The sequence below is a fragment of the Rhipicephalus microplus genome, chromosome 8, assembly GCF_043290135.1.
Source record: "Rhipicephalus microplus isolate Deutch F79 chromosome 8, USDA_Rmic, whole genome shotgun sequence".
Lineage (NCBI taxonomy): Eukaryota > Metazoa > Arthropoda > Arachnida > Ixodida > Ixodidae > Rhipicephalus > Rhipicephalus microplus.
The window spans coordinates 16,182,739-16,199,974 of NC_134707.1; the positions used below are offsets into that span (position 1 = coordinate 16,182,739).

General features: G+C 42.3%; 2 protein-coding genes across 4 annotated transcripts in view; one reads left to right on the forward strand and one right to left on the reverse strand.

The window, feature by feature from the left end:
* The window catches only part of LOC142768831 (uncharacterized), a 308,858-nt gene extending 299,754 nt beyond the window's left edge, over positions 1-9,104 (reverse strand). The window contains exon 1 of the mRNA XM_075871175.1: positions 8,707-9,104. Within this exon, the coding sequence (XP_075727290.1) occupies positions 8,707-8,756 (50 nt within the window). The 5' untranslated portion in view covers positions 8,757-9,104. The remainder of the gene's footprint in view (positions 1-8,706) is intronic.
* The window catches only part of LOC119164181 (xibalbin-1), a 181,580-nt gene that overhangs the window by 116,551 nt on the left and 47,793 nt on the right, over positions 1-17,236 (forward strand). The window contains exons 1-2 of one of the 3 annotated variants that reach the window (XM_075871172.1): positions 1,083-2,455; positions 11,992-12,109. In XM_075871172.1, coding sequence (XP_075727287.1) covers positions 12,019-12,109 — 91 coding nt within the window. In that variant the 5' untranslated portion in view covers positions 1,083-2,455; positions 11,992-12,018. Of the gene's footprint in view, positions 1-1,082; positions 2,456-9,208; positions 9,338-11,991; positions 12,110-17,236 lie in introns of those variants that run through there. The other 2 variants (XM_075871174.1, XM_075871173.1) reach the window with 2 other exon arrangements.

The window sequence follows — 17,236 nt, forward strand, 5'->3', positions numbered from 1 at the left end:
CATGCTCAGCTTAACGAGGTCTATTAATCTAGCGAACGCTGCAAATTCCGAACAGCTTGCTTTTCTGAGCACGTATTTTCCTTCTTTCTGGCTGTTAGTCAAGCTCTTAAACCTCGCGTTTCTTTTACAAACTTTGCTCGATTAGTTTATGTTCACTCAGTCGATGCCATAATACGCCTATCCTTGGCTCTAAGCACCACGTTATAGAAAAGTGTTCGAGGGAAAAACCCAACGTAAATGAAGGTAAAACAAGCACGTCACACGAAAAATGAAGAAAAGGAAAAACGTTTTCATCAGCACTTCTTCCCAGCAGAAAAAGGTGACGACACAGGGATTACCATACGCGCTGGTATATACGCTTGTACAGCGTTTGTTGAATGTTATAATATTTCTTCATTACCACCACTTCTGTCTTCGTTTCTTTTTCTCTTTCTACCACTCGAACTTTGTTCCTCTCTTTCTCTTTTAGGACTCTTTTTTTCTAACAGGCGAAAAGACAGAGCCTTCACTTACGGCTTGGGGTAGCAACAAAATAAAACGATCAGAAAATGGCACAATATAAAGTACTCACTGCGACACCGTATGTATTGTACTGTGCAGAAAGTCAGCTCTAGGAGCACAACAATTGCTTACATTCAACTTTTGAACTGCACTTTCTCTACCACCTCGAGTGTTCGGAAAGGATTTTTAGAATGATGAAGACGATGATGAAGAAATTATCTTCGTGATGACACTCATCTACAACGGGAAATGTTGACATTAAATGCAACTAACTTTCTTCTTCGTCACTAACATATTTATTATTTGATTTAGTTATTTGTTTATTTTTTATTTATATATTCATTTTCCTTTCTTTCTTTCTTCCCATCATGTTTATTGATCAGAGTGTCAGAGGCAGGGAAAAGGGTTGAGGCATCCAGAAAGGGGGCTTTGCCGGGGGCCTTTCCGGAAGCCCGAAACATCGAAACGAAAAGACGCAAGTACAAAGAGTACAAAGTTTGCTTCTGCTTCTGAAAACACATCGGGCCAATCCCTCGAAACGCCTGTGGCGAAGCAAAGCACTGAGCGAAACTGTGTTGAAGCGCGAGAGAAAAGATACGACACTTAAATGAAGAGAAGAAAGAGTGAGAGAAGGTTATGAAGAGGGAGGGTAGAGTAGGTGAGGTGAGCTAAGATCTAAGAAGAAGCGTGTGTGTCACGCCGAGACGAAGAAGAGGGTCAGGTCACGTGTAGTGAAAGCGACGGCTAAACGAACCGCGCCTTTCGTTCCCACTCGGAGAACTGCCAGGCCCCTGCAATCGTTTGCTCGTTTGTTGAGCTTCTAAAGAGAGAAAAAGGAAAAGCAAAAAGTTTCTGGTCTTCTCACTTCGCGAGTCTGCGTGTTGCCACGCTCGCGACGGCGTAAACAGGGCGCCAAAACAACCATCTTTCTCTCCTTGCCTTTCTCCTCACCGATCACTAATCCTACACCCTCTCCCTTCACCACGACCCCTTTCTTTCATCTATCTATCATTTGAGTGCAGACACTCTCGTTGGCCTTAAATCGTGGAGGAAAGAATCTACGAGGAAAGGGGTTACATGCCTCGAGGAAAGAGTAGTTCAGCCTTAACGGGGTTCAAACTCGGGGAAAGGGAAATGTATAGAGAGAATGCACCCTCGCCTCTCTCTCCTCAGCCAGGCGACGCCCCCCTGCTATCTTTCTCTCTGGCTTGCTCTCACAGGGTAGGATTCGCAACTTGGCAAGGAAGCTCACTTCGAAGAGTAGAGTCGAGAGCCTCTCCACTGAAGCACGGGTCAGCTTGTCCAATGACCTCCTTGCTAATGCCACACTGTGTAGACCTCCGGTCCACGGACAGATGACCCTCCACTCTGTCTTCGGAAGCGCTACTTTGTCGACACATCGTTCCAGGTGGTGCAACAGCAGCAAAGTTCATTTTGCAATTCGTACCCGAAAAAGCTCGTGCAGTATGGAAAAGTGACTGGATACGTTTCGCGTGACTGGGAGCTGTGCTTACGGTGAAGCTTTTTGAAGGCTAAGTAGGAACTGCCTCTTCCAAAAAGCGTGTGCAGGCGGCCAGTTCTGGCGAAGCTCGCGTGATTGCTGTGTCTAGTCCTTTCGTTTGAACTGCTCACGCAAAAAAAAAAAAATACCTGGTGCACGCTTTGCGGCAAAGACGAAAGTCACAAACTCTGTGTAGCCAGCAATCAGTGCGACTCTCAACGTGTTATCTGTACATCATTTTACTTTCGGCCTCGGGCACGGAAGCGTACAGCCGCTTCTTCGTACTTTTGTTCTCGTCATCATTCAGCGAAGACTGCTGTGGCTTGTGGAAGACCTCAGTGATCTGTGACACAGCCCCCTGAAAGGAAGTTATTTCTCACCTTCAAGAGGACTCAACCGAAATTGTTTTTCGGCTCGTTACCCCGTTCATCTTCATTTCTTCGAGCAAAATACGTGAGTCTTTGCTCCCCATGTTCGTAGAATATTAAAACACTTGTACTAGTTCTACTTTAACCTTTGTACACGACAGATTGCGAGAAACGCAATTCAAAGGCGGCAAATCAAAGATTCTACTGTGGTTATTGATTGTAGGATGGATTACTTCGTCGGATTTTTTTATCACCCTGCAGGCTACAACCACTTACACAGTAATGTGAAGCTGCACCGAGTATAGCTGCAGGACTGTTTAAGTTTCTTAAGTCGCCAATATTTTCGCACGTAGCTTGTCATGTGCTCGGCGGAGTGACTGGCGTAGACAAGCATTGCCTCTCCTTTTTTTAGCATAATTTAAAACGCAAGCATTTATAGATATACTTGTAACACGAAGCAGCAGTTTCAACGCTTGTCGATCATATAACGGAACAAGAAAAAAACTTTCTCCGCGGTTATCTCAATCAACGAAGCAGCGCATAAAGAATATACAGACAGAAGGGAAAAAATGATTAGACACCAGTTTTCCCCGCAAATTATCTCTTACTTTTGTGTCTTTGTTCGGCACGCTGCTTCCCACGTTCAGATGACGTCTTAGCACCCACTCGTCCAACTTATAACTTCAAGTTTCTAATTAATTTTTAAAGTTTTACTGACCAGAGTAACGACTTCATTGTGAACACAAGTACTGAGAGCTCGTGCCTGATTTCCTGTTTTCTTGCATAGCGTGAGTGCGCCCACCTGAACCACCCTTCTTGTGGCCCCCAAGTTCCACGTTAACTGCTCTTGCAAGCACTTCTACTTCTAACGCTATGAGTTTCCCGCACATGAACCTCTTCGTCGAAAAATCTGTTTTTTTACGTTGTCTTGTGGATTTACAAGCTTCGTGTGTAATCGCAAAATAATTGTTCGCAGGGATTTTCACTGTATTCGCAATGTCTCTCATTTGTCAGAGACCCATGATCATTTTCGCTCCACAACTAAAAACTCAAACCAGCAGGAGTTCTTTTTTCTGTACTTTTTTTTTCTTTTCACACTTACTTGGCTTATGAATGTAAGACGTAATCGAAATCTCTTGCAAGAAAAACATCGTATCTTGCAGAGTACGCTGCCTAATTAACGTTCTTGTTCTCTGTCCGTCATCCTCTTACCCCTTGAAATCGGATTACTAAATGAAACTTGAATAAATATAAAGGGTTTCTTTCAAGATCTCAACACTTCTCGCGTCAACAGAAGCAGATTCGCCTTACTTCCCTGAGCATTAAGTGAGCAGTGCCTTTGTTTATACCATAAGAAAAGTTGAGTATCATGCCGAGAACATTTGTGCGAACAGATAATTCACTGAATATTTCTCGAGTGACATCGACAAAAGTATTTGTCACTTCTCATTAGCTTGGAGGGTTAATCTCTTACGTAATACACTTTGTTTTTTTCTTCCCTGCCAAAGTGTTCAAGTGTTTGTAAAGTTGCTTGGCGTTATCCCATGAAACAATCACAAAACTCAGAAACTTGAAAGCATAATCATCATCAGCTTCTTCCGGCCCTGAAGCTTTGCCTCACTGAGCGTTCTCAGTTGATCATGAATTTAACGCTCTTTAAGTGAGGCTGCTCCATGCCGATCCAGGGCCGTCCGCATCGTGGTCGTGGTCACGTGACCAGGGTGTAGAGAAGTTATTATGATGAGAGGAGGAAAGGGAAAAGGTGTTACAAGATGAAGCTTACGTAAGGCGGGTTGTTGATACTGCGGACAAAGAGGGCTGTAGGCAAAGGGTGATGCGGACAAGGGGTAATCTGATGTGGATGAAACCGACGACATGGGGTGACGTGATGAAGCTATACATAAGGCTGAAGGATAGTAAGTGTATCGGAAGGAGGGTAACCCGTATTTTTGTTGACGAATGGTGGTACGAGCGTGACGTGGATGAGACTCGACCAATCAGGATTCAGCTGGATGGATGCCTTAGACTTGTGACTCTAAACTAACAACTTGGAATGAAAAATGAGATCTGATGTTGAATGATAAGGGAATCCGCTTACTTCTCATTCGGGTCTCTTGCTGTGAAAACGGCCAGGCATTTTTCATTCGTTGATTTTAGCAGAATGTGAGGGATTCACTCCATTATTGATTGTTCATACCTTCATCCTTCTGTGTACTGGAGCACAGTGTTATAGGAGTCATGTCCTGAATAACGTTTCGTTGAACGATAATGATGGCCCGGTCAAATTTTTATTATCTGCCATTGAAACGAGTATAACTTCTAACGTTATTTCCGGAAAGACGATAAAACGGGCCCGACCTATCGTACTTTTCTAGCTATTATTCATGAAGTTATGTGAGTAAGGCTTAGTACTTATATGTAATAACATTAATTATGAATGTGTCGTATCTAATCGCTTTTATCGTAGTAAGGACAGATCTGTCAGTTATTCACCTCAAGTTTGTCTTACACAAATATCTTGACTAAAGCCGTGGGGCAACTCAAGGGAAACTAAATGCGGCAAGTGTCACATCGTTAATCGAGGTTCTGTCGAATACAATAAGATAGGATGGAAACTGGCAGGGATAGAATGTCGCAATGTGTTCTGGGTGTATTATTATTATTATTATTATTATTATTAATATTATTATTATATTATTATTATTATTATTATTATTATTATTATTATTATTATTATTATTATTATTATTATTATTATTATTATTATTATTATTATTATTATTATTATTATTATTATTATTATTATTATTATTATTATTATTCGTTGATATATCTACAAAAATACATAATCACACTGAGATAAGAGAGAGGGAGCAGGCAAACGACTGGGGAAAGAAGCATAGGTGTATGAGAAATTAAAGCAATACAAAATCCAGTCAGCAGTATAAGAGATTTATTATTACTTTACAAAAAGGGGAATGAAATTTGTATATACATAGGTACAGTGCCTCACATGAGATGGCCGGCGTTTCGATTGGCGGACCTATTGGTGTTAAAGGTGGATTTGTTACCCTAGACCTGTTAGTACAGATGGCTACGGTGTACACACTAAAAAAAAGAGTATGTGTTATTCTTATTTCGTGAGTACTCACTTTCCACCTCTATGACTCTCTTTAGAGACATGTCAACTCCCTTTTAGGTCGCAAGAATCTTCGACGAGAGATTAATGTTGTTTAAAAAGGAGTTTACACGTCTCTTTGAAGGAAGTCATATGCGTCGCAAATGAGGATAAACACAAAAAGCAGTGAACTGGTACTTTTGTTTCATAAAGTGTTTGGTGTAACGTGTGGCGTCAATGTTCGTGAATTAAATTAGGCTGAGCATTTAATGAAAAGTCCAACTCAACACCAACGGGCACTCAAACCTTCACACTTGATAGTTTTTTGTTTGTTTGTTTGTTTTTTGTTGTTGTTCTCATTGTTTCTTTTGCAAGAGTAAGTTCGCTCGCATACGTAAACAATTTCTACCAAAGTTCCAGCTTCTCTAAACAGTACATCGTGACGTAAATGCGGTGACGTTGGCGCTTTGGCGCGAATCTCAAAAGTGGTCTCTTCTCTCGAAACTTTCAAACTACAGCGTACTTCAGAAACGATAGCGCACTAAACCGACACGTGGCGCCATGAAAACAAAACAAGAACTGACTTTCTACTGAAGTTTCATTGCATATGCTGGAGTAAAAGAGTAAAAACAAACAGGAATAAAAAAGGTACATATACACCTGCAATCTTGCCTCGGGCTCTTTTCTTGCGCAAGGGTTCCTGAAGTACAATGAACGACCGACATCTGTCTCTTGTTTTGTTTAAAATATTATCGCCTTCTGCCCGCCCAACGCACGCCGCATCACTAAACCTAAATGAAGGTTATTATGAATTATTTATTAATAAATATTTATTAAGTATTTGGTTTTAGCCGATAACAACACGAATACAGGTTCAAGCATTTGATATCAAAACTTTTGACGTAACCACTGAGTACTGCTTAAAGTTGACATGGCCGACGCCACCTCGATTTCTTCTGGCATTTTTTCTGGCTCATTTACCTACTACACACAATATCAGGGGCTTTCTTATAATGTCCTACAAACGTGACCTATTAATTTACGTGGAATAACGTTTCTTTTTCCTTTAGTGTCCCTTTTAGTTCGGGACCGTGTCTCTAATCCATCTATGCATCGTTTAAACATAAAGGCGGCATCTTTCGCAACTTTTTGCGAAAGTCGTTGAGATTCGTGAAGCCAAGGTTGCTATCATTGTTGTCGTAATTAATAGTTTTCCGCATCATTTATCACGAAGAAAGAAAAAAAGCAGTGGTTAATGACCCGCTGTACTTCCTATTTCTACGAATAAGTCTTTTGTTTCGCCTATTTTCTTTATTACGTTATACCGTGCAGATTGGCTGCAACAATAGCCATCAGGCCACTATGTACACAAGGCTCAAGTGGTGTTTATGCCAGCTAATCAGGTACATACCTTCGTGTTCGAATAATATCTTCGAAATTCGCCCCCAATAGAGCATTCGATATTAAAGGTCAACTTTACGGCAACTGATGCACACAAAATTAGCGGGGTTTTCTTAATGCGTGTGCCCTTTCTAAGTGCTTCGACATTGAGCAGCACTCTAATTAGCAAAATTAGCCCCATTCTAAGCAGGCAGCCTCGTGTGAATCTTGCAGTGACCAGTGGCTTATGGTAATCTCTTTCTGAGAATTGCTAATGGCTACAACTGAGCAGAGATAATGCTTGTAAGAACTGCTTACAGCATAATCGAAAGTAACGTGCAAACATTAGGTCTCATTAGAAGTCCTAATTACAATAAACCTGTGCAAAATTAAAGCTGTTTCTCTGTTTACCTTTTTTGTACTGTTCTATTCGAGATTCTAGATGTGAGCAGTATACGTAGAGCCTACTGATAATTTTTAGCGGGAATATGCTGTACTGTTACCCGTTGTAACAGCGCATTTGGATGTTCTTGGTTACTACCTACAAAAAAGTTTTGGTAGCTCAATACGTAGAGATCTCTGCACCTGTTGCTGCATATCGAAACTTCCTGGGTCTGACTTTCTAGTCATTCGCTTCCACAGAACTTTTTCACATTTTTCTTTTTCATGTTTTCACGTGGATTTAATCAACGACCTTTCTGCCACGTATATGTCGGCAGTAAAATTCAAACTGCAACCAACAGTTCAAACGTCTAATAGAAACAAGATTTGTTATGCAGATTGCGCTTGTCGATGTGGAAAAAATTGCCCGTCATGAACACTGTAGATATACTTTAAAAATGTACCTGGGCTACACATTATATTTCCAGGTATGTAAATGTGACGAAGTAACACATGCAAGAATTTTTATTTGCTTTTTCTGTGAAGTTTCAGAAAAAAGAATACGCAAGTCTCTGAAATTGTTGTTTTGAAAAAAAAAACTAATGCCGAATACACGTAGGGTTTCCCACACATTTCCTCTAAATGTGTAGAGGCCAAAGGACCGATAATACGTTTTGAAAGCACAACTACTGTAGTGGGATAAATTCTCCTGAAAAGGAAGAAACGCTCTATCAGATGATTTCTGTATCCCGGTATCAAATTATTTTAACCAAACGAAGTTTCACCCCACCTTAAGAATGGTCAAACATAAAGCTAGCATTTTGTTCCAAGTACAGTTACTGATGTAAACACATCTAACACACCTACAAAGCAAGCACCTCTGTCAAGAAACTTCACAGCCAATCGCCTGCCGTGTCTGAACTTCACTCCCGGCCAGATACGTCAAAGCTGTTCGATTTTTTGAAGTTCGACGGCTTCTATACTTATTGCAAATGTTTTCTCGGTACAGCGTTCAGATGAAAGTGGGCCACGCTACTACTTCCTACAGATCTATCTACCTTTTTCTATTTTTAACACAATATTTGCAATAAAAAAATAAAGCAGCCACATAAACATCTTCATACTTTCTACAAACTGTACGTTAACGCGAACCACGTTTTTCTCTGCATAGACATAGCTCTCTCAAACTTCATACTCACCTGTTTTTTTTTCCTTGGCTCTCCTTTCGTTTCTCTTTGGAAACTTCGCAAAAGGGGAAACACGTATAGACAACCATCTAGTCTTGATAAACTTTGCTCTCCCACCAGTCATTCTTTCACCTAGAGAATTTTCTCTCCATATAAACTCGGTGCACACAGGAATAGCGAACAGTTAACCTCAAAACAAAGTTGCAACCACTGAAAGATCTGATCAAACCGACTCTGACTTTCGGTTCCCGGTATCTAAAAAGAACTCACCTTTCTCGTTGAAAACGTGTGACGTCAGACCACCAGACTGTGTCATCCATCACTCGAGGTGTGGGACGTGGTTGAACGTAACGTGCGACTTCGAAGTCGACACCAAACAATAAAAAGGGGATGGGCGTGAAGAAGGAGCAGCAATGGGAGGGTTCCGACTCGATCCACTCCAGACACGCGTAAAATAAGAAACCGCGTTATGAGAAGTCAGTCAGAGGGAAAAATATATATATATAGAAGTTCTTCGGAGGACAAGAAGTGCGCATCTGGCAGACCGAACACATTGACGTTGCCTCGACTTAGTGCAACGGCTTCACACGCACGTAAAGTGGAGCATATAGATGCGACGTCTTTCTCTGTCTTTCTTCGTCTCTCTCTGTTTTTGCCAGCTCAGCTTCGGGTGTTGCAATCACAGGGCGAAACCCTTTGCCACCCAGAGGAGTCGCAGTCCAAGCTCAAGCTAGGCGTGCGTAGGTTGCACGTTCACTGTCTCGTGTGTTTTTTGTGTTTTTTTTTTTCGCCGTTGGGGGGGTGCGCTCATTGACGTCTGCTGCGCGTCCAGAGTCCTAACGCGCTTAGGGCACCAGTTGCGCGCAGTACACAACCCTGACCTCGTCTGACACATGTTCCGGTAAGTGGAACGAAACTTTTCGCAAATGTGTTCCACTTGCAAACCCTGCAATGCCCAAGATTACAGGTTGTGGCTTCAGAAAAATTTCGAGAAAACGCTGACTGTTTTTACTCTCCTTGTACCGTGCCTTTTAAGAAAAATATGATTGAAATTTTGTTTGAGGCATAACTTATGTAGTAATAGCGGCAAATAAATGTTATCGTGTAATATTCAAATCACTGTACCTTCTCCATAACATGTCATACCTGCAATAGCTGCTCATTAGGACATCTATAGTAGCTTTTAGTAGCTTTATTGAAGTACTACATTCAATATAGCAAAGATGATGCAGTGGGTATTACAGGGTGAAAATTCTTTACGGAAGAAAATGGAGATGTTCAGGTTTCTTTTTTTTAAGAGGCAACGATGGGTGTCCGTTAGGGAAGACTCTAACTGAAAATATGGCAAAAACACTGCCAATAAATCCGAATTTACACTTTCAGAGCTTCACACATATTTTGAATGATTTCCGAATACCACTAGTACACCATGTCTTCCCACTACTTCTTATGCTGAGAAAATAATAATTGACGAAACTTAAGGCGTTAGGCCTAAGCAGCCGCAGTCTGCATGGTTGGTCCGCCATTTTTAGTTCGCACACCAGCCGCTGTGTTGATTCCTGTTGTTTATGAGTCAAGTACAATCTGGGCGGTCAAAGTGTGAGTTTTCGAAGACCTTCAGCCGTTCGCCATAGCTTAATTTGCTTAAGACGTCATGTTCACAAATTCGGATATTGCTAGGGAACAAGTTAACCATCATTGTACTATCAACTATGTGCCGCATTCTAATGACTCCCTTTATATGGCGAAAGTTGCACTAAGTCACGCTAGGCTTGAAACAGGTAAGCTGGAGGATTGTTTATCCTAATATGGCTGGTCCAAGGTTCTTGGTGGGCTTTCACCAGGTGTAGCAGGGTTGTTTGTACGCTACCTTTAGGTTGCAGGTAGGATTTAGCCATGTTTGGTGCTAGATTCATTCTAGCTTGTTTTTCGGCGCACACAAGTTCAGGTTAAGCAAAGACACGCACACAACACGAATGTTCAAACTCCAGTCTCAAAAACTCGCGCTGAATATCCAGCGTTCGGACCAGTCGCCGATCTACGAGCAGGTCTTTGTTGGCGTAGAACATCCATGACTTCAGGGTCATCTCAAAGCCACCCGTTGCGTTTGCTATTTCAGTACTCTCGTTGAACGTACCGCTGAAGCACTCGGTACAAATCAGGCACGTAGCCGGAAATCTTTTTCGCGGGGGCGGGGGGGGGATGGAAATTTGGGGGTGGGTTGGTGGGAGGGGGGGCACGTGCCTGGTGTGCCAGTCTCTGGCTACGCCCCTGGTACATATGCTTCAGCGAAACTGAAACATGCGGTCCCGGTGTTTGTCACTTTCCAGACGTTTGTTTAGAACGTTATAGATGCTCTCCATGGGGCCTGTAAGGTACATACGGGCAAATCTTTAGCTATCCTGCATTAGTGGCAGTTTTCTCTGTGTATGCTATGCGACTGAATGAAGTTCCAGTTGAATCAGGGACAAATGTATGGCCACAAAGCACATTTCCACGAAGAAACGTTTTGTAAATTTGTTCCATAATATGGCGCTGACAGGCACAAAAGTGGACGCTGCGCAGAATTGCAGAAGTTTTAGCGGACTGTACCTTGAAATAATTTGTTAAATGAATGTAATAAATTAGTATAACTTGGTAATTGCCCCCCCCGTATGTTATTAGCGAACCAGCGATCATTATGCTTGGATTTGCCCGACTTCCATGTAATATACCAATTAATGATGATTACTTAAGGCGCACACAGCATAGCTTTTACGGTCACCTTGATGAGCTTCGCTGTTAGAAAACTGTACTTCCAGACAGCCAGTTGGCATTTTCAAAAAAGATAATTTGATCACCACTCATGTTACACCTAAGATTCTAATAGGGTATTTCGCTAACGTATATTTTGGAAAGAAAGATGCGTGTCTAATACGCCATTTGTATCGTTTATATTTGCCTATGCGCAGTTTGCCTACAATGACTTCTTATTTTTTAGCTTTGTCTGCACCCCCCCCTCTGCTTTTTGTAACTTTATTTCATTAAGTCAACTGTTACATGCACTTCTATGGGGTCGCTCTTGTCATTGTGAACATTGCAGCTCTGCCTATTTCATACACTATACACCACCGAGGTTTCAACAGAAGCTCTTCTGAATGAATTCTGAACGAAGATAGCCGCCCACAATGACACCCTGCACTGAAGCTTTTGTCCATAACTGAGGAAATAAGAAAAGAGCGACGCGTGATAGAAACCAGAGTTGGTTTATCAGGTGCTCTATGAGGAGGAACGATTTCGAGTTGCGAATGCCAGGTTGCCCTTCCTACGGCAATACCAGCATCAGGCCTAAAACTTTACAAAAGAAACGTTTCACTTCATTCAAGGAACATACCGGCAATACGGTCGTGAGAATGGGTAACGTATTTCCCGGCTTGCGCCCCACTGCACGCAACTTCTGTTTCCGCTTTCGTGTTTGTGGGCGTGTGGGTCGGCCCCGCCCACGGAGTGCTTCCCGACCGGAGTTCTGAGCGTCGCACCCGTTTAACTTTCTTTTTCTGCCGTTACTTTTCGCAGGCTGACAGTCGGGTCGCCGGAGACATCATGGACAAGTGTCTAGCGTGGATCGCGACTTTCCTCTGCCTACTGCTGCTCGTCGAGGCCATGGCCGAGGCGTCGCCCTACAGCGTCGCCGGTGAGTACTCGACTCGCTCTCTTTCGCAATCTCTCTATGCACAGTAATTTCTATAAAATGTCGTGAAGACACGTAACTATGAATAGAGCTTGTTTCGTGTAACATTTATTCGTGTAACACGTCTCAAAGTTTCAGAAGTTTTTTGTATTTCATAATAAATACACCAATAAGGAACACTCATCAGACTCGTAGCCAAGGGCTATATGTAAGGGGGATAACGAAGAATGCCTAGGAAATTCCCACACAGCAGGAAATATAGAAAAAAGAAAAGACGATGGTTGTAACATTTTAAATACACAAAACTCTCAATTTTGATTTTTGAAATCAACACTGATTTGGGTGAAATGTATTATAGTTAAGTTGGTGTAACGTATTAACTGCTGCCATCTTAAAAACGATAAACCACGAGAAGAACGAGGACCAGAAAGTAACTTCCGGCGCTGGCGTTTACTCGCAACTAAGTCTTCTATTTTCTTTTAAAGAAAATCAATAGCAACCGATAAAGCGCGACCACATCAAACCTCATCGCTTGCAGAACGTAACAAAAAGAAGCAAAAAACAAAAGTAAGAAACTGGCTTCGTAACCATGAACAATGCGCCGCTAGCCGTCCCTGCACTACCATCAGCCTTTTCGCACGCACAACCTTCATGAAGCTTATCACAGGCACAACCTTATCACAGACTTCTGCCTGTGATAAGGCTGACGGCAATCAGGCAACTTTAGTTAGCCTTATTATTGACGAAGCAACCTTCGTTAACCTTATCACAGGCTTGTTCCTGTGATAAGGCTAGCGAATAAGGTTGCCTCAATCACTTGTCTCCTTTGGGGGACATGTAAAAAACCAGGCAGGGGCAAACCATTCAAGAAACAGCGTTTTAGCTCTTCTAACCTTAAGCGTAGGGAGATGAGAAGTATGCAACATTTTTTGAGAGAGATTCCTTTGGTGAGCCACTCGCGGTTCGAACCCTCAAACTCACCATATAGGGAAGGCGTTTTTCTGCACCACAAACGTCGCGTGCTATTCGGTGGGTAAACTATTGCCTCCCACACCTTTAGTGTACACTTTTAGTGGATTTATTCACTACACCACTACACTTTTAGTAGATACACTACACCTTTAGTGGATTTACTCGTTGTGCCGTATACCCGTTTTTATCAAAGCATCGTGACTCATTGATACGCCGCGACTACAGGAGATGCCGACAAGCCTTGGCGATGAGGTGCCTCGCACCTAAAATGACACTTTTCTTTGCTAGTCAATGCTGTTCGTCAATCCATGCTGGTCCTCGCCTTTCGCACTGCTTGCTCTTTTCAAAATGGTATAGCACACCGACTCACCTAACTGTCCCTTCTATTATGAAGGGCTAACATTACGGAAACAACAATAACCACAGAGGGCAACTAAGAAAAGGAACATCCAGTTGAAGGTGAACACGAACAGGAAGAGCACTTCACTTTTTTTTGTTTGTTTCTCCCCTACGTCAACGTCGTTCCCGCGCTATTAGCGTTTGCTGCGAAGGAAATGTAGGAGGATGATGTGTTAACTCAACCATTTTCTCAAACAGCTTTTTTCGTCTCGGTTGTTGGTCATTGAGCTGCCGGTGAACATTTCATCGCTTGGGAGCGTGGAAACTGCGAGCTGCGCAATAGTTGTAAGCCCCAAAAAATGAAGGGTAAAATAGTTCCGGCACGTTTTGTGCCTACTCCATGACTTCGTCAACTGACATTCAGTTATCTTTTTTACAGTAATCTTTTCTTATCTGTTTTATCTATTAACCGGGAACACCCTTTTTTAATCTAGTTGCGCAATATTCCTCCACTTCTTTCTGACCAAATCATTTATTTGCCGTAATATCTCAGCATACATGGTTTCCTGCTGTTATTCCGTGCACACACTAATATACACCCATACATACACACACTATACAAATTAAGACGCATGAATGCACTTGATAATACATGAACACACATGAACAAGCGCGAATACCTTCGAGCACACATTAGCACACGTAAACACGCACATGTACACGCACTACACACATGAACTCGTATAAATATACATGAGGTACATCAACACACGAACGCACAGTAACACACATGAATTCAGAGGAACTCATACGAACACAAACGGATACACATGGACAAGTGCTAATGCACACGAGCACATGAAAACATTAGCACACATATGCACACCACACATGAACTCGGGTGAATACAAATGAGCCTACACGAACACACCAAGGCATGCTAACACCCATGAACGCTGACGAACTCACTCTAACACAAATGAATACACATTAACACTTCCAAACACGAGCGTGCACACATAAAACACATGAGCGAACATGAATACAGCTGAATACATAGGCACAGACGTACACATCACGCAAACCTACACATCAGCACACGTGAACACACGACAAGCTGGTGTCGTTTCAAAAAAACGTAATGCAATGTTCCTAACCAGATATGTACCTACCTGCAATGTTAAGCGTAGCCCTGGCTGTTCCGCCAAAGCATTGCATATGCATGCCTCCTTACAGTGGCGTCGAGCCAGCAGCACACTTCGTAACAAGAGAAGAAAGCACATTAATGTCGCTAATAAGCGCTAATGAACAGCGTTGATATAATGTAAAGCAAGACAAGGACACGCCTTCAGTCTAATCAGCCTTTTCTTGCCTCATTAAGTCACAAGCCTCCGCTAATGCCATCTGTAAGCGTATTATGCCTAATGTCAAGCTTACATTACAATGTTTAAGTATAGCGTTCGGCTAATACTGCCTCAGTATGAACGCCGCAGAAATATTGATTATCTAAACGTTGTACCAAGGCTTCACTTTGCATATGTCGTGAACTTACAAAGTCGGCTACAAGTATTAAAAACGAGCAATGTGTGAAAAAAGCCGAACTGCATGCAGTTTTAGCTGACCTTTCCAACCAGCATCGCCTGGTCGGCTTACTGTGTCTCTATAGATGTCTTGACTAAAAGACAGTCTAAACTCATTTTCCAGAAGGCAGCATAAGGCTAACGCCGAGACCTTCACATTGGGGAGGCCATCGCAACAAATGAAATATGCACGACGTGCTTTCCACGCTGTTGCTACGCTTGCAAATCGATCTGTGTACCGACTGCTTTCGCCAATAGTGCTTATCTTCGAACCGATCCTGCCTTACGATCGCTCCATGCCTGGCACGAAGACCCTTGGCTAAATTGAAGTTCTCTTCTATTTATCTCTCCCTCTCTCTCTTCACCACCGTGAAGCGGTAGCTTTGCGATCGTCCTTCAGCTGGAGTGGCACAGATCACTTAATATCATGTGTTTGTGGCCTGCCTGTCACCGTGACTACCTTGTGACCTTATCAAACGAATTGTGTTATGACACACATATCGATGGGGGCACTGCGCCTGTAAAACATGGCGCCTGTGAGCGTACAGATATGCAAGCAGGGACAATGTGCCGACCCCATGCGTATTCTTACGCGTAGTTTTCTAATATTTGGTGCTGTCTCTATCTTGGATTTGTGGGTGACCAGCCGTACCTGATACGGTGACCTGATACTTTTTTTTTCGGGAAGGGGGGGGGGGGCGGGGAGTTAATTGTCATTCCATGTTGCCAGTCTCATATTTTCGTTGATATGAACGCGTGGCCATCATTTTTGCCTGTAGGAACTGAAGTGTTGTGCTGATAGGCACTTTAATAAAGGTATCATTCCCGGCACGAATGGATAGAACAGTCAGGAAAGAACATTGCCTCACGTTAAATAAATAAAGATAGATAGATAGATAGATAGATAGATAGATAGATAGATAGATAGATAGATAGATAGATAGATAGATAGATAGATAGATAGATAGATAGATAGATAGATAGATAGATAGATAGATAGATAGATAGATAGATAGATAGATAGATAGATAGATAGATAGATAGATAGATAGATAGATAGATAGATAGATAGATAGATAGATAGATAGATAGATAGATAGATAGATAGATAGATAGATAGATAGATAGATAGATAGATAGATAGATAGATAGATAGATAGATAGATAGATAGATAGATAGATAGATAGATCAAAGCCTAGTCCCATTTATCCGATATAGCAAAGTTACGGATATATTTTTTTTTCTTCGCACTATGAAAGTGTACAGCGGCGAAGATACATTACTAAGACACTATCAACTATTCTGGTCACGTGGTACACTTGAAGGCAGCGCTTGAGGCGCATCAACTTATCCTCCCTAAGAGCACCGATCGGGTTAGTTGCATCACGGGATCGCAAAGGAGAGTCGCGCCTTACTGCTTGATTAATAACATTTGGGTCAGAACACCGCGATAAAAAAAAGCGATCGGCAAAAAGAACTGGTTGGAAGAGCATGCTGCAGTATGAAGTGATGCTTTGTTGTATTTTTATGCCTTTTTGCGCACACGAAAATTGATGATCTCCCGACAAAGGGCGATGCTGAAGTGTCTTGCCACCAGACGCATTATGTCATCGATATATACAGAAAGGCAGGTGCATATGCATCTATATTTCGTTAGGCATCCTCAAAGCTTCTAGCGAATGTGAACAGATACTATATTTCGTATGGTAGCCTCAGGCCTTCTAGCAAATGTGAACGGATACTCGAAAAAAGTCGCCCATGACCAGAAGGCGTTATGGTCGTCACTCACGTGTAGCGCTTTTTTTTTTCATGCCATGTAAAGCTGGTTTATGAGGTTTCATATTTCTGTATTTCTAAGCACCGCGACCACCAACGCTTCTGGAGAAGATAACCAGATGGAGCCGTCATCGGGCTGTTTGGAAATGACGTAAAGCTCCTCATAAACCAAGCTTTGTTCAATGCCGTTCCTTCTAGAAGACATGTACGTGTTGCTTCTTGCTCATTTTTAGAACTAAGACACCAAAAAACGGACAACAGAGGATTTCAGGCGCTGTGGCAAGTTTAACTTATTGGTGTCCCTTCCTCACTTACCAGCAGCCAGGCACTAAATCTTTATTCCCATAATTCTCCACGCATTTTACACGCCGTTACATATTGCTTATGAATTCTAGAAAGCTCTGCGCTGCCCCTCGGAAATATTACGCACACATACAAGTAAGTGTACATACGCTTATAGTC